This window comes from Lutra lutra, chromosome 7 (assembly GCF_902655055.1).
Source record: "Lutra lutra chromosome 7, mLutLut1.2, whole genome shotgun sequence".
Lineage (NCBI taxonomy): Eukaryota > Metazoa > Chordata > Mammalia > Carnivora > Mustelidae > Lutra > Lutra lutra.
Window position 1 is genome coordinate 61,011,593 of NC_062284.1, and position 21,815 is coordinate 61,033,407.

The window sequence follows — 21,815 nt, forward strand, 5'->3', positions numbered from 1 at the left end:
GAAGCTTTTAGGAAAAACTCAACACCAGATCTGTTGGTGTATTTATTGCTCCCTTCCTAGACTGTAAGTTCCCCAAGGGCAGAGATTGTTTATCTTTGAACAAATGTGTTAGACAGTGTTAGGCACTGAGGCTGCTGGGTCAACAAAATGGAAGCAGTTTCTACTTTCAAGGAGATTAGAGGAGACAGAGAGGAGGGGGTGAGTGTGGGGCAGGCATTGCTCAGAGTCATTTCATCACAGTTTCATTAGAGGCTGTGAGGGAAGAGCAGTGATACTGTGAGAGCATGGCAAGTGGCCCTAGACTACTCTGGAGGGAGTAACACACGGATTTGGAATGTGTGTTAAGGAAAAGATTAGGAGATGAAGAGTACAGAGATGTGTTGTGTGTTCATGGTTGAGGGACTGGCATGCTCAAAAGCATTGAGGCAGGAAGGACCTAGCACCCTAATGAAACTGAAAGAAACACACAGCGACTGGAGTATAACAGGTTGGAGAGAGAAGGTACAAATGAAACTGCAGTAGACCCTGTTAGGAGCCTTTGAAGATGGAAAAGTCAGTTTAGTGAATCAAAACCAGCATTAAAAATGAAAATGAAATTGAATCAAATAGAAAACATCAGGGATGCTGGCTCAGTCAGTAGAGCATGTGACTCTTGATCTTGGGGTTGTAAGTTTGAGCCCCATATTGGGAGTAGAGATTACTTTAAAAAACGATCTTAAAAAAGAAAACATCATGGTCAGACTTAGTAAAAAGGAGTATTATTTTCTGTAACCTGTATTTTGCATATATACATGTACGAGTATACTGGCTCATGAGGTAGAATTGATCTTACTGTGAGCTGGGGTTAAACAGTTTTAAAGTTATTAGTAGGGCCATGTTGGCAATGTTAAGGACTTTGGACTTGATTCTGAGGGTAATGAGAAACCACTGAAGGTTTTTAAGCTTGAAGAGGTAGTCAGGTTTGTCTTTTAAAAAGTTTGCTTAGGGGCACCTGGGTGGCTCAGTCTGTTAAGCATGTGCCTTCAGCTCAGGCTGTGCTTCCCAGATCCTGGGATCAAGCCCCACATCAGGCTCCCTGCTCAGCCAGGAGCCTCCTCCTCGCCCTGCTTGTGCTGTCCCTTGTGTGTGTGCATTCTCTCTCTCTCTCTCTCTCTCTAAAGAAAAACAAAGGGATGCCTCGGTGGCTCAGTGGGTTGAGCCTCTGCCTTCTGCTCTGGTCATGATATCAGGGTCCTGGGATCGAGTCCCGCATCGGGCTCTCCGCTCAGCGGGAAGCCTGCTTCCCTCTCTCTGTCAAATAAATAAATAAAATCTTAAAAAAAAATAAAGAAAAACAAAAACACTTTGCTTAGGCTGTTATGTGGAAAGTAATTTGGAGAAGGGACATCAGTTAGGTGGCAGAGAGAGGAGTCCAGGTGAGAGATGGTGGAAAGCATTAGTTCCACTAGAATGGAAGCTCCAGGCAGGCAAGGCTGTTTATTCACTATAATATCCCTGCACCTAGGCCAGTGCCTGGTGTGCAGCAGGTATTCTGTCAGTGGTTGCTGAATGAATGTCTGACTTGGACTGGTTTGGTACTTACAGAGACAACTGAAGTACTTTTGATTGGATGGAAAGGAATATTCAAGATAAAACGAGAGGACTTGATGACTGGTTGTTCCTGGCATGAGATAGGGAACTTGGGGGAAGATGAGGTTTAAAGGTGAAGAGTTTAAAGTTGTCTGTGATAGATCTAAGGGGAGATGTCGAGTGAGTAGTTGAAAATAATCCCTGCCTGGGCTGCCTGGGTGACTCAGTTGGTTGAGTGTCCGACTCTTGACTTCGACTTAGGTTATGATCCTAGGGTCCTGAGATCCAGCCCTGCTTTATGCTCTGCACTCAGCTCAGAGTCTGCTTGTCCTTCTCCCTCTGCTTCTCTGTCTCTCTGGAATAAATAAATAAAATCATTAAAAAGAAGAAAAAATAATGCCTGACAGAGAGTAAGCACTTAATCTTTGTTGAATATGCAAATGCTACTTGGCCTATCTGTGGTGGGAAGTGTTCTGACTTTTCTGGTTACAGCAGGCTTACTCAGAGATAAGAGTGTCAATTTGGGAGTTCTGACTCCAGCCCCTCTACTGTAATACTGATACCCCTTCTTTAAAGGGGTAGAAGAAATGTGCATTAGTTAGAAAGTATAATTAGAAAAGGGAACCAAGTAAAAACAAGTAACAATAGTAGAATTTTTTTTTTTTTTAAATTTTAGGTGCCTTTTAAATGGGTTGAAAAATGATTCTGTCAGTTCTATAATGTGGGCATTTATACAACTCAGTATTTTATCTACAGTTATAATTACTTGGCTGGAGATTTGAAGGGGAAGTTGCCACATTTAGTGGCAATCATGTGAAATATGAAAGATTGTTATACTGCCACTTTGGAATTAAGTCGGAAGGGCTTATATATATATATACATATATGTATGTATATATATATGTATGTATTAATTGTTTGGATTTATTTTCTTTCAATAAAAATAGTGGAGGGGCATCTGGGTAGGTCAGTATTTAAGCATCCAACTCTTTTTTTTTTTAATTTAAGATTTTATTTATTTATTTTCCAGAGAGAGAGAGAGAGAGAGAGTACAAGCAGAGGGAGCAGAAGGGGGAGGGAGAAGCAGACTCCCTGCTGAGCAGGGCCCCCCCCCACCCCCCCACCCCCCGCCAAGGTTGAACTCGATCCCAGGACCCAGGGATCATGGCCTGAGCCTACGGCAGACGCTTAACAGTCCCTAACCCTAATCCCTAAGCGTCCAACTTTCGATTTCAGCTCAGGTCATGATCTCAGGGTCCTGGGACCAAGCCCCACATCAGGTTCTACACTCAGCAGGGAGTCTGCTTTTCTCCCTTTCTCTCCCTCTCCCCCTTCTCCCACTTGTGTGCACATACACTCTATTGCTCTCTCTCAAATAAATAAATATTTTTTTAAAAGAGCATTAAAAAATAAAATTAATGTGGGACACCTGGGCGCTCAGTTGGTTGAGTGTCTACCTTCAGCCCAGGTCATGGATCCTGGGATCTTTGGATCGAGTCCCACGTTGGGCTCCCTGCTCGGTGGGGAGCCTGCTTCTCCCTCTGCCTCTGCTGTCTTTCTCTTTCTCCCTCTCTCTCTGACAAATAAAATCTTAAAAAAAAAAAAATAAAATTAGTAGATGCTTGTTGAAACAGTTCCAGCAAAACAAATACCTCCATGTCCCAAAAACATACATATACACAGTGGCTCCAATCCTTACTCCTAAAAGGTAACCAAGTGTCCACCTTTGGAATCCTGTTCCTCTATGGATAGTTTTGTTATGAAAGAAAGAGTAGGAATTAACATCTCAAAATTTTTTCTTTTCTTTTCTAGGGTGGGAGGAGGGAGAGAAAGAGAGAGAGATGGGGAAGGGCAGAGGGAGAGGGAGAATCTTTTTTTTTTTAAAAGATTTTATTTATTTGACAGAGAGAGACAGATCACAAGTAGGCAGAGAAGCAGAGAGAAAGGGAGGGGGAACAAGGCTCCCCACTGAGCACAGAGCCCATTGTGGGTCTCAGTTCGCAGGACCCTGAGATCATGACCTGAGCTGAAGGCAGAGGCTTCACTGAGCCACCCAGGCGCCCTGAAAGGGAGAATCTTAAGCAGGCTCCATGCCCAGTACAGAGCCCGGCATGGGGCTTAGTCTCAGAACCCTGAGATCATGACCTGAGCCCAAATCAAGGGTCAGACATTTAACCTACTGAGCCATCCAGGTGCCCTAATATCTCAGATTTAAACATATGTGACTTTCTACTCTTTTCCTCATTATCTCTCTAGTTCTTCCTCTTCTCTTTGTCCTTGTGACTACTTCTCATGTCCAGGTCACCATCCACTCTGATGACCTTCCTATGGATTCCTTCTGACTCCTTCCCGCACTTCTGCTCTGGCCCCTGTGGTCTGTTCCTCTGTCAGTCAGAAAGCTCTTTAAAAAACCCTCTGGGGGGGCGCCTGGGTGGCTCAGTGGGTTAAGCCGCTGCCTTCGGCTCAGGTCATGATCTCAGGGTCCTGGGATCGGACCCCGCATCGGGCTCTCTGCTCAGCGGGGAGCCTGCTTCCTCCTCTCTCTCTGCCTGCCTCTCTGGCTGCTTATGATCTCTCTGTTAAATAAATAAATAAAATCTTTTAAAAAAAAAAACAAACCCTCTGGGGATGATTACTCCACTTAAAACCATTTGGTGACTTCCCATTGCCTTCAAATAAGATGCTTGCTCCTGGTCCTGTTTTATAAACCCTGGAATGATCCGTTTTCTTCTTACCTGTAACCAACCTTTTGCTGTTCTCCCCCTTGCCTGCCAAGCTTCAGTCCCACTGGTTCTTCTTAGTTATTTGACTAAGCCAAGCTGTTGCCAGCTTCAGGGCCTTAGCTGTTCCATCTGAAGATGTCTATCCAGAAAATTGCACCTCTCTGCCCTCCTTCAAAGTTCCTAGTCTCAGCCTAAATGTCGTTGCCTCAAAGAAGCCTCCTCAGATCACTGTATCTCAGATACATTCCCCATTCACTTGATTCTCTTCTTCTTAGCACTTATCATGAGATGTAGTGAGTTTTTTCTGTTTATTATTTGTCTCCCTCACTCAGTTTTAAATTTCATGAGGTCAAGGACTATGTATCCTTTTTCATGACTGTCTCCCCAGAGCTTGGTGGTACATGATAGGTGCTGGTAGTCAGGTGACCATCTATCCCAGTTTGCCTGGAACTGAAGAGTTTCCTAGAATTCAGGACTTTCGGTGCTAAAACCAGGACAGTCCTGAGCAAACCAAGATGTTTGGTCATACTAGCTGGTAGAAATTATTTATAGTAGTTAGTTTGTGGAATGAATAAGGGAAAAAGAGCTCAGCATGCTAATTAGCCATAAAAATCTCTGAGGCCTATCCATAGGGTTTAGTCTCATTTCTGGGGTGCAGATTATTTATCCCACTTTCATGTGATCATGGGAGGTTTGATTAAAGAGATGAGGTTTAATTTCCTTTAAGTAAGTGAGAGGGAGCTAGGTTGCTTTACTACCAATTGATCCTGATATGACATCACAAAATGTATACTGTGAATGATGGGGAGGGGGATTAAATGTTAAGGTTTATGAATCTTCACATATTGATGGGATTAGAAGTCTAACCTTAACCAGAATAATGCTATTTTAACAAAGATTACGTTAGTGCTGTGAGACTTGCTTCATTTTAGGGTCTCAATTTTGGCAGTGTATTTTAATGTTAAATACGATTTTGAGCAATGTTAATGTTAATGAAACTCTAGAAGCCAGATGAGGCATCCTACACAGCCATACCTGCAGTATGTTGGGCATTGGCCTTAATTTAGCCAGATCTGTAGTTCGGCTTAAATTTTATATGCCATGCTGTCACCCCTGACTACCATTCCCTTAGATGAATACCGAGATAAGTAGGGAAGGTTTTTACTGGATGAGATGAAATAGGGACGGTGACGGGAGAGAGCCACTGGACACACAGACTTATCTCAACAGCCTGGTACAGTTGAATCCAGCTGGCAGGAGAGCCGGTGCGTGAATCAGTTCTAGATTGACTTTCAAAGTCCAGGTGTTGAATCAGTCACCCCTACAGGTGGTCAGTCTGACGGTCTTTTCACATGTACATGTTCGAAAGACCTTTCTGTTGCACATTGTTCTGTTTACCTGTTTACCTGTTTACAAGCCCTAAGTAGACTAGCAGACTTGACTATAAAGAGAACCTTGACATGGGTTCCCCCAGTAACTTCCTGCACAAATCTTAACTTGTGGAAAGGGTATATATCACACTGTTAAGAAGGTCTTTGCTGGGGCACCTGGGTGGCTCAGTGGGTTAAGCCTCTGCCTTCGGCTCAGGTCATGATCTCAGTGTCCTGGGATCCAGTCCCGCAGTGGCCTCTCTGCTCAGTAGGGAGCCTGCTTCCCCCGCCCCTCTGCCTGCCTCTCTGCCTATTTGTAATCTCTCTCTGTCAAACAAATAAATAAAATCTTAAAAAAAAAAAAATTTCTTTGCTGTCACCATACTATGGTTAATATGGTATTTGTGTCGTAGGAGGTCTGTGTCTATCAGATGCAGTTGTTCATTGGTGAAGGAGAGCCATTGTTAGGTTTTTAGTATAGAGGGGAACTTTAACAGGAAGGCAGTGTTAACATTTTAACACTTTAGTTGTAGTAACTTTTAATGAATATCTACTAATAGTTAATGTTTCAGGATAGGATTTGATTGATAGTTATCTAAATCCCTGTTAAAATGAGTTGGTATTAAAATAGATTTCTAGTGCATCTGTGAACCTCAAAGGGTCAGGAAAGAGATTACATACCAGAAATCTTTCTAAATTTTATAAATTTGCATTAAGATAATGTAGGGGAAAAGATAACAGTAAAGGCCATATGCCAATTACCATGTAACCCAGCAATCCCAATTCTAGGTATTTACCCAAGTGAAATAAAAACTTACATTTAGGGACACCTGGGTGGCTCAGTGGGTTAAAGCCTCTGCCTTCACTCAGGTCATGATCCCAGGGACGGTGCCAATGCCGGACCCAGCCCCACATCAGGCTCTCTGCTCAGCAGGGAGCCTGCTTCCTCCTCTCTGCCTGCCTCTCTGCCTACTTGTGATCTCTGTCTGTCAAATAAATAAATAAAATCTTTAAAAAAAATTATATTTAGGGGTGCCTGTGTGGTGGCTCAGGCAGTTAAGCATCTGACACGATTTTGTCTCAGGTCACGATCTCAGGGTCTGGGGATCAAGGTCCACATTGGGCTCCAAGCTTAGTAGGGATGAGGATTTTTCCCTCCTACTCCCTCTGGCCACCCACCCCCTGCCCAACTCAAGTTATCTTGCCCACACGCCCTCTCTTTCTAAAATAGATTTTTTTAAAAAAAGATATTATTTATTTATTTATTAAGATTTTATTTATTTATTTATTTATTTATTTGACAGAGAGAGAGAGAGAGTTCACAAGTAGGCAGAGAGCGGGAGGGAAGCAGGCTCTACACTGAGCAGAGCGCCTGATGAGGAGCTCGATCCCAGGACCCTGAGGTCATGACCTGAGCCAAAGGCGGAGGCTTAGCCCACTGAGCCACCTAGGTGCCCCTTTATTTATTTATTTGACACAGAGGGACAGTGAGAGAGGGAGTGGGAGTGGGAGAAGCAGGGTTCCCACTGAGCAGGGAGCACGGTGCGGGGCCGATCCCAGGACCCTGGGACCACAACCCAAGCCAAAGGCAGATGTCCAAGACTGAGCCACCCAGGCGCCCCAAGATTTTTAAGAAATTTATTTAGGGAAGAGAGCACAAGCAGAGAGAGGGAAAGCACAGAGAGCACAAGAGAGAGAGGGAAAGGTTGAAGCAGACTACCCTCTGAGTAGGAACCTTGATGCGGGCTTAGTCCCAGCCAGAACCTGGAGATCATGACCTGAGCTGAAATCAAGAGTTCGATGCTTAACCAACCGAGTCACCCATAAAATAAATCTTTAATAAAAAAATCTTACATGTACATAAAAACCTACATATGAGGATGTAATTGCCTCCAAATGGAAACAGCCCAAATGTTTTTCAGCTGGTGAAGTATGGTACATCCACACAATGGAATACTACTTAACGAGAAAACGGAACAAACTACAATATGTGCTGATACTTAGATGAATCTCAAAGGCATTATGCTAAGAAGCCAGACCAAAAAGCTGCATACTATATGATTCTGTTTATGTGGTAGTCTGCAATAGGCAGATCTGTCTTTAGGCGCAGAAAACGGGTCTGTGGTTGTCGGAGGATGGAGGAGGGATATAAAGAGCACTGACTTCCTGAAAAGGCTAAAGAGCGTGAGAACATTCTACTTTTTTTTTTTTTTAAAGATTTTATTTATTTATTCGACAGAGAGAAATCACAAGTAGGCAGAGAGGCAGGCAGAGAGAGAGAGGAGGAAGCAGGCTCCCCGCTGAGCAGAAAGCCCGATGCGGGGCTCGAACCCAGGACCTGGGATCATGACCCGAGCCGAAGGCAGCGGCTCAACCCACTGAGCCACCCAGGCGCCCCTCTACTTTTTTTTTTTTAATACCGAAACAATAACTCCTCTTGACCAAATGCAAATTATAGCAATATTTGTGGGGATAATAGAATTGTCCTATATCTTGATTGTGGGAATGGTTAAACTGTATGTATTTGTCAAATTCTTAGAATTTATACATAAAACAGGATAAAATGTACTATATGTAAATTACACCTTTTTTTTTTAACTTTTCAATTTTTATTTATTATTTATTTATTTAATCAGAGAGCGTGAGCACGGGCAGGGGGAGTGGCAGGCAGAGGGGGAAGCAGGCTCCCTGCAGAGCAAGGAGCCCGATGTGGGACTTGATCCCAGGACCTTAGGATCATGACCTGACCCAAGGACAGCTGCTTAACTGACTGAGCCACCCAGGCATCCTATTTATTTATGTTTTTTAAAGATTTCATTTATCAGAGAGAGAGAGCGTGGGCATGTGCCTATGCACGTGGGTGGAGGGAGGGACAAGGGAGAAGGACAAGCAGATGCTCCACTGAGCACAGAGCCTATTGGAGGGCTCAGTTCGGGGACCCAAGATCATAACCGGAGCTGAAGCCAGATGCATAACCAACTGAGCCACTCAGTTGCCCCTGTTTTTGTTTCTGTTTTAAAGATTTTATTTATTCATTTGACAGACAGAGATAACAAGTAGGCAGAGAGACAGGCAGAGAGAGAAGAGGAAGCAGGCCCCGCTGAGCAGAGAGCCCAATGTGGGGCTCGATCCCAGGACCCAGGGATCATGACCCGAGCCGAAGGCAGAAGATTTAACCCACTGAGCCACCCAGGCGCCCCTTTGTTTTATTTTTTTAAGATTTTATTTTTAATCTCTATACCCAGGGGGGGCACTCAGACCCACAACCACAAGATTAAGAGCCATGCTGCATGGACTAACCCAGCCAGGTGCCTCCTAAAGTTTTTAAAACACAGTAAACACACGTACTTATTGCTGTAATTTGCATTTGGTCAATAGGAGTTACTATTTTGGAATGAAAAAGTTGAGTGTTCTTATGATCTTCAGCCTTTTGAGGAAGTTGGTGTGGTACCTCTCTTCAGTGAAATGAGAAGAGTAGCATTTCATGACTGCTTATGAAGGAAGAGAGCAGGTCAGCTGTTAATCTGAGAAGGTCATTTTCTCATTCTGGCCAGGGGAGTATACTCCTAAAATAGAAAGAGACTGGAAGAAGAAAACAGATACTTTATAGCACTCTATTATTTTAAAATCCATTTTGGCATTTGACCTGTAATTGTGTAGCACCATCATCATCAATAAATAACATTACTAGTATTTATTAGTTGTATTTTTCTCTTTGTTGGCAGAAGGGAAAATGTTTTAGAGTGGTAAACCATGACTGAATTACAAGGTAGGGTTCTGTCTGCCCTGGTTTGAATTCTCGCTCTCTCATGTACTAGCTGTGTTACCCTGAGTAAGTTTCTAACCTTTCCTGCTGCTTAGTTTCATCTTCAAATGGGGATGATGACAATACTTACCTTCAGGTTGTCATAAAGATTAAATGTTAGATAGGGCAGTATAATTTCAAACTGGTACTGATATTACAGAGGGCAGGAACTAGAGAAGTTTCCTTTTGTGGCATGTTTGAGTGACTGGACTGAGTTGGTGAGAAGTAAGAGGAGAGAGGAACCATGTGAAAGCAAAGTCTGGTTCTAGCCATGACAGTTAGTGGCACATCCCTCCCCCTGTAATCTGTCATAAATACCAGGACAAGGCATATTCGTGAGTGGGAACATTTGGGTTGTCAAATTAGGATACTGATGTAGAAGCCAGAACACTTACTGCTGTTTTCAGGCTCTGGATTAAACACCAAAAATAGGGGTGCCTGGGTGGCTCAGTGGGTTAAGCCTCTGCCTTTGGCTCAGGTCATGATCTCAGGGTCCTGGGATCAAGCCCCACATTGGGCTCTCTGCTCAGCAGGGAGCCTACTCCCCCCCGCACCCGCCTGCCTCTCTGCCTACTTGTGATCTCTCTCTCTGTCAAATAAATAAATGAAATCTTAAACACCAAAAATATACTTATTTCCCCCCGTGGTTCAAGCATTCAGAATAAAAGATGGTCTTAGAAGGGCTCCTGGGTGGCTCATTTGGTTAAGCATCTGACTCTTGATCTCACATCAGGTCTCGATCTCAGGGTCAGGAGTTCAAGCCCCGCTTTGGGCTCCTTGTTGGGTATGAAACCCACTTAAAAAATAATTATCTTAGAAAATTGTAGTTTGTCAGCTTTATTCAGTATAGTCCCACAAATCCAGTTTCTCCATGATTTACATTAAGAGGATGCTTGGAGTATTAGTTAGCTATACCAGTAAGAACAGTGAGCAAATTACCTTTGAAAATATGGTTCTCAAATCAGTTCCGAAGAATCAGTACTTCTGTAGCTTATAGAGGAAATGATGGCAATTTGGGAATAACCTCCAGTCCAGTTCTCCAGTCGTTTTCCCATTTGAGACATACATTTCCCGTTAAGAAGAAAGGGACAAATTTTGAAAACATTTCTTTAGTGCTTAGGAATACTGGCAGCCTGTCTACTCGTGTGATAAAAGTTCCCATGATGATGTCTTTTGATTGAAAGCACAAAGAGGTAGAAGAGACCTAGGGATGGTGGGCATTTTGCTATTCTTGAATGTTTTTTCTGTGCTGAAAAAAACTCATGTGTCTGCTTCTGCCCTGTTAGGAGCTCTTGTCCCTGGCAAAGCGGAAGCGGAGTGACTCTGAGGAGAAGGAGCCACCTGTGAGTCAGCCTGCAGCCTCCTCAGACTCGGAGACGTCCAACAGTGATGACGAGGTGGGTGTGGAGGGCATCGTCCCAGGGACTGAGTTGTATTTGAGGGCCCTGAGTTGGTGACTCTTGACAGCCTCTTTTCCTTAAACTGAGACCTTAATGCCTGAGATGTACCAGAACTTCTTAGGGGCAAAAAAATTATATAAGGAAAGCTCTCGAATTTTTATGTTTCCTTCTGCTGTCTGTTACCTAGTAGGCCCCTCTGCATGGCACTAGCCACCATCGTTTAGTCACTTGTTTCCAGCCCTGTTGCAAAAGAAGAAGCACAACCTGTTAGTCTTCATCTCTTTATTTTATCTTTTTTTTGTCATTGTTTTCATTCCACTCTCATGCGAGAAAAGAAATTCTGGGGATGCCTGGGTGGCCAGTCAGTTAAGCACTGGACTCTTGATTTTGCCTCAGGTCATGATCTCAGGGCTTAAGATCAAGCCCCCTACTGGGCTCTGTGGTCAGCAAGGGGTCTGCATGAAGATTCTCTCCCTCCCCCCCCCACTCATATGCAAGTACTCTCTCTCTCTCAAATAAATAATGAAATCTTTAAAAAAAAAAAGAGAGAGAGAATGCCTTATGTTGGGGTGGCTGGCTGTCTTAGTCAGTGGAGCATGCAACTCTTGATGTTAGGGTCCTGAGTTGAAGCCCCATATTCACTGTGGCTTAAAAAATAAATAAATAAGGGGCGCCTGGGTGGCTCAGTGGGTTAAAGCCTCTGCCTTCGGCTCAGGTCATGATCCCAGGGTCCTGGGATCAAGCCCTGCATCGGGCTTTTTGCTCAGCAGGGAGCCTGCTTCCCTTCCTCTCTCTCTGCCTACTTGTGATCTCTGTCTGTCAAATGAATAAATAAAATCTTTTTTAAAATAAATAAAATTAGGGGCGCCTGGGTGGCTCAGTGGGTTAGGGCCCCTGCCTTCGGCTCCGGTTGTGGTCCCAGGGTCCTGGGATCAGGCCCCGCATCGGGCTTTCTGTTCAGCAGGGAGCCTGCTTCCCTTCCTCTCTCTCTGCCTGCCTCTCTGCCTACTTGTGATCTCTGTCTGTTAAATAAATAAATAAATAAAAAGCTATAAATTAAATAAATAAATAAATAAAATTATTGAAAAACACACACACACACAAAAACCAGAATGCCATATGTTAGTGGTGTTAGTGGGAAATACTTTAGAAAGACAAGAAGCTTTCTTTGGACAGATTGAATCAGCCGCCTCAGGGTAATGGTGGTAATTTTTCAGGAGGAAAATTCAGCTGTTCATTGTTTAAACCAAGGTGACTTTCCCAAACTGTGCACCACCAAACAAGGCCCTAAAAGCTCTAGAACCTTAATGGAAGAGAGGGATGAAGGGAAAGGTCTTTGAAGCCCTCCTATGTGTTCCTCATTTGATTATTTTATTTATTTATTTATTTTTAAAGATTTTATTTATTCATTTGACAGACAGAGGTCACAAGTAGGCAGAGAGGCAGGCAGAGAGAGAAGAGGAAGCAGGCTCCCTGCTGAGCAGAGTAATTTCCTGGAGAGAGGCTAGATACCACCTTTCTTTTGAATCTCATACCCTGAAGTCTTGGGGGTGGAGTGGGGACACACACACACACACACACACACACACACACACACACACACACGAGTCCAGCATGGGGCTTGAACTCACAGCTCTGAGATCAGAACCCAAGCTAAGATTTAGTCAAACGCTTATGTGACTGAACCACTCAGGTATCCCAGGAAAATATTTTTAACAGTGTACTTAATTTTGTTTTAAAGTTCCACTGAAGTAAAAAAAAATGTCTTTATTATAATGAAATTTAATTAATATCTAGAATAATATTTATCAGTGTCCTGCATCTGCAAATTAGGAATGATTGTATTCTGATTGTAGTGAAGTTCTCTTAATCTTAAATAATTTAATCTAAAATTGCTTTCCATAGCAAGAGGTAATGAATATGTGGGTTTTTTCTTTTTTATTTTTAATATACTATATTAACTAATGAGGAATAATAATTCCTCTCAAATTGATAAAATAACTCAGTCTTTTAGAAAAGTAGTAGGCTCACTGGGTATTTACCCTAAAGATACAAATATAGTGACCTGAAGGGGCCTGTGCACCTGAATGTTGATAGCAGCAATGTCCACAATAGCCAAACTATGTAAAGAACCTAGATGTCCATCAACAGATGAATGGATAAAGAAGATGTGGTGTGTGTGTGTGTGTGTGTGTATACATACATACACACAATGGAATACTATGCAGCCATCAAAAGAAATGAAATCTTGCCATTTGCAACGACATGGATGGAACTAAAGGGTATCATACTGAGCAAAATAAGTCAATCAGAGAAAGACAATTATCATATGATCTCTGATATGAGGAATGTGAGAGGCAGGGCTGGGGATTAGGGGTAGGGGAGGGAAAAAATGAAACAAGATGGGATTGGGAGAGAGACAAACCATAAGAGATTCTTAATCTCACAAAACAAACTGAGGGTTCCAGTGGGGGAGGAGGGATAGGGAGAGGATGGTTGGGTTATGGACACTGGGGAGGGTGTATGCTATGGTGAGTGCTGTGAAATGTGTAAGCCTGATGATTCACAGACCTGTACCCCTGGGGCAAATAATACATTATATGTTAATATAGATAGAAGTATATATATATGTATAATATATAAATAAAGTTCTCTTATAACAGTCACAGCTACTCAACCAAGTCTAAATGTCTTCACTTTAGAATGTGACCCAACTGCTTATGTGCTTGTTAGAGAACAAGCTGTACCCGGCTCAGTGGGGAATGAGACTTTGAAGAACTTTTCCCCACAGAGTTCTTCACTCTTGCTGCTGCCTCTGGATCCCAGGGTCCACTCCAGTCTCCTTCCCCCAACCCCTGACTTGGAATAGCAGCCTCTATAACAGAGTCATTTGGAAAGGTGCTTTTTCGGGATGCCTGCGTGGCATCTGCCTTAGGCTCCAGTCACAGTCCCAGGGTTCTGAAATCAAGTCCCACATCAGGCTCCCTGCTCACTAGGGAGTCTGGCTGCTCTCCCTGCCTTTGCTCACACTCTTTCTGTCAAATAAATAATTAAAATCTTAAAAAGAAAAAAATGGAAAGTGCCTTTTTGGTTTGTATTATCATATCAGTCTTTGGCCCAGGCTACAACTTAGCACCTCAGAGTTAGGGTGAATATTTCATTATCTTGGATGGTTAAACAAACTGTCCAAAAAGGTTAAAGAAAGATTTTTTTTAAATCCTTGGGATGCCTGGGTGGCTCAGTCAGTTAAGCGTCTCCCTTTTGCTCAGGTCATGATCCTAGGGATTGGGGATAGAGGAGGAAAATGGAAGCAAGATGGGATTGGGAGGGAGACAAACCATAGGAGATTCTTAATCTTGCAAAACAAACTGAGGGTTGCCGGTGCGGGGGGTGCAGTTATGGACATTGGGGAAGCCCTACATTGGGCTCTCTGCTCAGCTTCCCCTACGCCCTGCCTGCCTGTCTGCCTACTTATGACCTCTGTCTGTCAAATAAATAAATAAAATCTTAGGAGCGCCTCGGTGGCTCAGTGGGTTGGGCCTCTGCCTTTGGCTTGGGTTGTGGTCTCGGGGTCCTGGGATCGAGCCCCGCATCAGGCTCTTACCTCAGCAGGGAGCCTGCTTCTCTCTCTCTCTCTCTTCCTGCCTCTCTGACTACTTGTGATCTTTCTCTGTCAAATAAATAAATAAAATCTTTAAAAAAATAAAATAAAAAATAAATAAAATCTTAAAAAAAAACACACAAAAACATGGCAGATCTCATAGAAACAGCTTCAGCTAGATAAGAAGGAGGCCCCAATTTCCTTATCTGATACTAGTAAAAATCACATTGAAAAACCATAACCCTTTTTTTAATTCAGAATCGAATAAAACTACATTAGACAAAGTAAGAAACAGCTGAATTATCTTCTAATACCCTCTGCCTAAGCGAGAGTTATCTTTTAATGTTTCGTGTATAGTCTTGTTTTGAACATTTTTGAGAAATAAAAGCATTTGGCCCAGCCCTATAGTACTTGTCACACCTGTTTTTTCTTCCCCAGAACTTCCAACAGTCTTCTTGGTGGCAATTATGCCCCCACTCGCCTCTTTGAAGACATTGCTCTCCTCTTGTTCTCCCCCCACCCCCCGCTTTCATTTTGCTCTACTTTCTTTCTGAGGCTTCTTCTCTTTTTTTCTTATCTGATCGTTCAGATTCTCTCACTTGGATCTAGTTGCACTCCTATTCCCACTCTCTTATCTCGTGCTGGTTCCAGTATTTTTATTAATAGAACATTTTGAAAATGATACAACTTTTGCTTATAAATTCATTTAGTAACAACTTCTCGGGGAAGTCGACCTAGATATCCAAGAGCATGTTGTGATTGCTTTACCATACAGATAATACCTAATTAGCACGAGCTCTCAGAAAGGCCTCCCTTGCTAAGCTAGTATTTTCCTGTGTGGATACTGGTTTAGTGGAGTTTTCGTGCACACCATACCTCTAGAACAAGATGTTACATGTAGATGAATTACCCCAGTACTGTTGAAAATCTAGACAGTCACTCTACTTGAAAAATTTTTGCTAGGTATTGTTATATAGTTTTCCTTGCTGATTTAGTCATGACTATGAATGGCAGTTCTTGCGTTGTGAAATAAGGACTTCCAGAGTACTGAGCTGTGTGTAGTGCATTCTACACCTTTTCTTTCTCCTCTGTGAGTGTAAGAAGTGGCCACTGTTCTCCTCTTTTGGTAGTCTCTTTACTCCTAACTTCCTGCATCTGATCTCTGGGGTTAGGAACCCGGGTGACCTGCTACAAATACTCTGTTTGAGTACTTAATTTTAGCAAAAGCTCTGTGGATTGCTTACAAGCATTTTTTTTTTTCACATGTTGGTTCTTGGCTATGTAGGTAACCACACAGTAGCACCTCATTTGTCTAGATACCATAAAATCTCATCATAAGAATTTGGGAAAAATGAAGTCCTTTTCATGGACCACTTGCTCAAACTTGTTTACATTCTGACACTTCAGCCAAGCAGTGGAATGGAGTTACTGATTATCTTTTACTTTTTTGGGGGTGGGGGTATGACTGCTGTTTCACTTTTGTTTTTATCTCCATAGTCAGGGTGTAAGTTTTTGTCACTGAATGTAGGGATTTGATGTCAAATTTTCCAGTTAAATATATGTGATTGTGTGATTACGTGATTGTGTAATCACGTGTGTGATACGTGATTGTACTTTAATTAGACAGTAGAAGGACAAAGAAAGCTGAGCTACCCTTCATATTCTTTAGCTATCCTTCATATTCTTCATATCCTTCATACTCTTTAATATTCTGTTACAGTGCATTTACTCTTAACTCCACTGACTTTCAGGGAAAAAAACATCATGATCAGGAACCCTGTCCTTCCCACACACTTCTTTGCTGGCCACTGTCAAAGTCTAGAATAATGACTATAGAATCCTTTTGATAGTTGTTTTGACTTATTATACCACTCAGTTCATGAAGATTCCTACAACTTTAAAAATCTAAGGCGTCATAGAGATCATGTGGACTCCCCCTATTTCAGATATGATATTAGAACATGTTAATAAAAGTTCTGGTTTTCTTTTCCCATCATAAAATAGTATCCTGTCTTTATATAGAACTTCATGGTTTCTGATGTGCTCTGTGTACTTCTCTTACTCTGTCTCCTTTGAGTCTCAAACTACCCTGATAGGTGGTCAAGGTAATATTATTATTCCTACTTTACAGATAAGGAAACACTCTCAGGTGAAGGGATTGGGCTATATTCCCGTTCTTTTAACCCCTAATCCCAGTGTGGTTTAATCACTAGCCCAGCTGTTCTTTTTTTTTTTTAGATTTTATTTATTTATTTGACAGAGAGAGATCACAAGTAGGTAGACAGGCAGGCAGAGAGAGGAGGAAGCAGGCTCCCTGCCAAGCAGAGAGCCGGATGCGGGACTCAATCCCAGGACCCTGAGATCATGACCTGAGCCGAAGGCAGAGGCTTAACCCACTGAGCCACCCAGGCGCCCCAAGCCCAGCTGTTCTTGAACACTTCTTACCTCGATGTATTTCATTTTACTTATAAACTCATTTCAGAATAACTGCTCTGCTGTAGTTTCTACTCTGGAGCCTGAGACCTAGAATATGATCTTCCTTGCCCATTAGAGATAACCTCTCTAAAGTCTTGAAGTTTCTTTGCTTTTCTGTCCCAGGATGCATCTCAGTGCTACCCAAGTCCAGAACAACCACTTGCCACCCCGTGTTCCTCCAGTCTGTCAGCCGGATGCCAATAAGGTCAACTGCTTCCCAGAGTAGGACCTGCTTAGACCACCTCCACATGCTCAAGCTAGCACAGGGCTGGGTAGTACTAACCCTCCTTGTATCATTAGATCATGCTGCCCGTTATAGTATCTGTTACATCAGTGAGAGTCAAAGTGCGCCTCTCATGTAATTTAGTAGTTAAGAACACATCTTCTGGGGCACCTGGGTGGCTCAGTGGGTTAAGCCTCTGCCTTCGGCTCAGGTCATGATCTCAGGGTCCTGGGATCGAGCACCACATCAGGCTCTCTGCTTGGCAGGGAGCCTGCTTCCGCCCCTCTCTGCCTGCCTGCCTCTCTGCCTGCTTGTGATCTCTGTCAAATAAATAATTTTTTTTTTTAATCTTAAATTAAAAAAAAAAAAAAGAACACATCTTCTTTCCAGTCTCTGTTTGAGGTTTTCTTGACTGCTTGTCTACATGATGCTTCCCTGGTGGTGTGTGTGGGCCTGCTTCCACGTAGAAGGTCTGGGCAAGCAGGAAGTCATGTGTGTGACAGGCCTGACTGGCAACGCATCCTCACCCTTTCCCAGATTGTTTCTGAGCAGCTCTCACTGGGGTCACTCTGGCCTTTGTATGCAGATGCCCTTCCGCAGGCACTTATCTTCTCATGCTTGCCTTCGTGTGACACTTGCTAGGTCATAACAGAGCCTGCCTTTCAGTAAAAGAGTCGCAATTCCCCAAAGACATTTTTAAATGCCAGTTGGGTGCCTGGGTGGCTCAGTTGGTTAAGCATCTGACTCTTGGTTTCAGCTCAGGTCATGATCTCCTGGTTGGTGAGATCAAACCTCGCCATAGGCTCTTTGCTCACCAGGGAGTCTGCTTGAAGATCCTCTCTCACGTAAATAAATCTTTTATTTATTTTAAGGATTTTGTTTATTCATTTGTCAGAGAGAGAGAGAGACAAACAGGGGGAGAGGCAGGCAGAGGGAGAAGCAGGGCCCTGTTGAGCAAGGAGCCCAATGCAAGACTCGATCCCAAGACCGTGGAATCACGACCCAAGCTGAAGGCAGCCGCTTAACCAACTGAGCTACTCAGATACCCCACAAATAAATCTCTTAAAAAAAAAATAAAAAATATGGGGGCGCCTGGATGGCTCAGTGGGTTAAAGCCTCTGCCTTCGGCTCAGGTCATGGTCCCAGGGTCTTGGGATCGAGCCCCGCGTCGGGCTCTCTGCTCAGCAGGGAGCCTGCTTCCTCCTCTCTCTCTGCCTGCCTCTCTGCCTACTTGTGATCTCTATCTGTAAAATAAATAAATAAAATCTTAAAAAAATAAAAAATAAAAAATAAAATGCCTGGTCATTTCCTGTACTCTCTGCTGGATGGCGAAAGCCTCAGAGCATTCCTTTAATCCTGTCCTTTATTCTTTAGACTCCATTTACTAACACACACTGGCAGTGAAAGAAGGATTCATATACCTTCTCTCTTAAAGTCAGCAGTATAAATCTTTTGCAGGGACTGGGGAGCAACCTCTGGGTTGTATAACTGGATTAAGAAATTTCTATATTGATGTTGCCTGCCATAAGCTTAGACCCTGTCCTTTATGGTTTATCAGAGACTGTGATCTTGGGAGAAGAGATACTGGGCAAATATTTAAAATAGGTGATTAGGGGCGCCTGGGTGGCTCAGGGGGTTAAAGCCTCTGCCTTCAGCTCGGGTCATGATCCTGGGGTCCTGGGATCGGGCCCTGCATTGGGCTCTCTGCTCAGCGGGGAGCCTGCTTCCCTTCCTCTCTCTCTCTGCCTGCCTCTCTGCCTACTTGTGATCTCTGTCTGTCAAATAAATAAATAAAATCTTAAAAAAAATAAAATAAAACAAAATAGGTGCCTAGGCCAAAAATATTCAGGAACCTATAGTTTATGGGAGTAAAAGTAAAATATAACAAATGTGATCTGAAACTAATATAATTGTATATTAACTATACTGGAATCAAAATAGAATAAAATAAAAAATAAACATGATCTATTCTTCAGAAAAAATATCTTTGGAAGATTATTGGAACTCATTTGAGTGTATTTCTCTATATTAAGTAGTAATACGTAAATAATAATTGGACTGGCCCCCCAAATTTTTTAAAGATTTTATTTATTTGACAGACACAGCGAGAGAGGGAACACAAGCAAGGGGAGTGGGTGAGGGAGAAGCAGGCTTCCTGCTGAGACTGGCCCCAAATTTCAAGTGATTATTTATCTTTGGGTGGTGAAATAGAAGTTTGTTTGTTTGTTTGTTTTTGAGATTTATTTATTTTGGAGAGAGAGCATGAGCAGGAGGGGCAGAGGGAGAGAGAATCTCAAGTAGACTGGGCTAATAAGCATGGAGCCTGTCAAGGGGCTTGATATTGATCCTGAGATCACCGCCTGAGCCAAAACCAAGAGTATGACGGTTAACCAACTGAGCCACCCAGATGCCCCAAGAATCTGCATTTTAAAGTAAAATCACCTATGTCACTATAATTCCCTTGAAGCCCTGTCGCATATACATGACGCTGGGTGTTTGAAGTGGCATGGCAGACCCTATTGAATCAGCATCATGGCAGATGAGGTCGTTTTATTGTCTCATTTCTTTTGAAATTGTTGGAAGGAAAAAAGAGGTTCCCTTCCCACTCAGATTCAGCCAGGAAAGCCCTTTTGAAGTCAAAGCATTTTATTTTCTTCTATTTTTACTCTTATCTTTCCTCCTCCTCCCCCAAGGGATAAACATCGGAGACTACAAATGAGTGACTGCAAATGAGTGATGGTTGCTAGGCTGGTAGTAGCAGATTGAAGCAGGTAGAGGGGGAAGGATAAGGAAGCCAGGGAGCTTCCTGGCACCTCCTGAATTCGACTCACCTGTGTGACTTGATTTACCATTCATCTTTTTTACTCTCATAGGCACTTTTGTCCCTCTTCTAGGGAGTGCAGAATTGACTCTGTTGCCCATGAGAAACCCAAATCTGTAGGCAGAAATAGACCTAGCCACTCTTAACACACATATGACACTGGGATCGCCACCTCTACCCTCTCGGCCGCTTCATATGTAGAAGGACAGAGGGCCACAACACCCTGTTTAGAAGAGGTTTCATAACCAACGAGTAACTGCTGACTACTTACTACCTGTGTGGTTGTGCTATTTCTTGTAACCAAAGCCAGTAACAAAGGTGTTTTATACATTATTGCCTGTAGAGATATGTGTATTGTCAGCATGGGAAGTTGATACATTTTAGCTCATTTGACTAAGAAATTGAACCCTTTGGATTCTTTCAAACTGACTTAATAATTATCTTCCTTGAGTGATTAAAATTTGAAATGGTTGAAGAGTAGACTTCAGAGGTGAAGCATTGGGATTTCTTCCTAAATAATAATTGAGGTGTTGAAATGTTAAAGTTTGAGAGGTAAATTCACTAATAAAGAAATTTCACTCATTTAATACATCTTTCTTGAACATGTGACTTTTTTGTTTTTTTCACTTTTCCCTTCTTCCTGGCTTTTATGTATAAAAATAAATGGCAATTAAAATAACTAAGAGTAGTGGCGCCTGGGTGGCTCAGTCGGTTAAGCGTCCATCTCTGGGTTTCAGCTCAGGTCATTACCTCTGGGTCCTGGGATGGAGCCCTGCATCAGACTCCCCACGCAGCAGGGAGTTTGTTTTTCTCCCTCTCTCTCTCTGCCCCTCCCCCTGCTCATGTGCATATACATGTGCACATTCCTGCCTCTCTCTCACTCTCAAATAAATCTTTTTTAAAAATTAAGAGTAAATTAAAATGTGAAAGCAGTTTTAATATTTTGATTTTTCAATATTTTAATCTGGCAGACTGGGCTTTTAAGAATAGCGCATAAGGACCTTTCTAGGATGGAAACTCCACCAGAACTACCCCTCTACCACCCCCCAAAAAAACCCTCCAAAATAAATTCACTTCTGATCTTAACTATTGTGAGGTAGGAAATTAATTTATCATCTCATTATAGGAAAAGGAAAAACTGTACTTTTGTTAAATAGTAGATGTAGAAATTTTCTGTTAATACTAGATCTGTAATTCAATGTGATGCTGGAAAGATGAAGATTATTTTTTGTAGTACATAAGATAAAGCACCCAAGTAAAGTACTTTTCACCTAAAGGCATCCTCCTAAAATTGGCAAGTTAAACTATCAAATGAGGTATGGTTTAATATAACCAAATAGTTTTAACAGTCTTTTTTTTTTTTTTTTTTAGATTTATTTATTTAATTGAGGGGAATGAGAGGGAGAGGGAGAAAGAGTCTTAAGCAGACTCGGTGCTAGGTTGGGAGCTTGACATGGGGCTCGCCCTCACAACCCTGAGATCCGACCTGAGCTAAGAGTCGGGTGCTTAACCCACTGCACCCCAGGCACCCCAATATAACCAAATAGTTCTTGTGAATTTTAAAAACAACCAATATAATCTTTCGTTTCTATAATTCAAGTGCTTGATGAAGATAGTCTTATTGGCCTTGAGGTGACTGTGCATTGCCTGTCTGTTATCTGTTAACCCAAATTGCAAGCTCCTTATGTCTGTAGGATCTCCTGTTTTTGATCACATTTAAACATTATGTTATCGTGTTACATATGCAGTTTAAAAAAAAAAGATGCACACATGTATGTGTGTGTGTGTGTGTATATATATATATATATATAAAATAATGTCGTTTACT

At 42.5% G+C, this 21,815-nt stretch overlaps 1 protein-coding gene across 1 annotated transcript in view; it reads left to right on the forward strand.

Annotated features, from left to right (window-relative positions):
* Positions 1 to 21,815, forward strand: part of RTF1 (RTF1 homolog, Paf1/RNA polymerase II complex component) — a 54,411-nt gene that overhangs the window by 6,064 nt on the left and 26,532 nt on the right. The window contains exon 2 of the mRNA XM_047737616.1: positions 10,754 to 10,864. Coding sequence (XP_047593572.1) covers positions 10,754 to 10,864 — 111 coding nt within the window. The remainder of the gene's footprint in view (positions 1 to 10,753; positions 10,865 to 21,815) is intronic.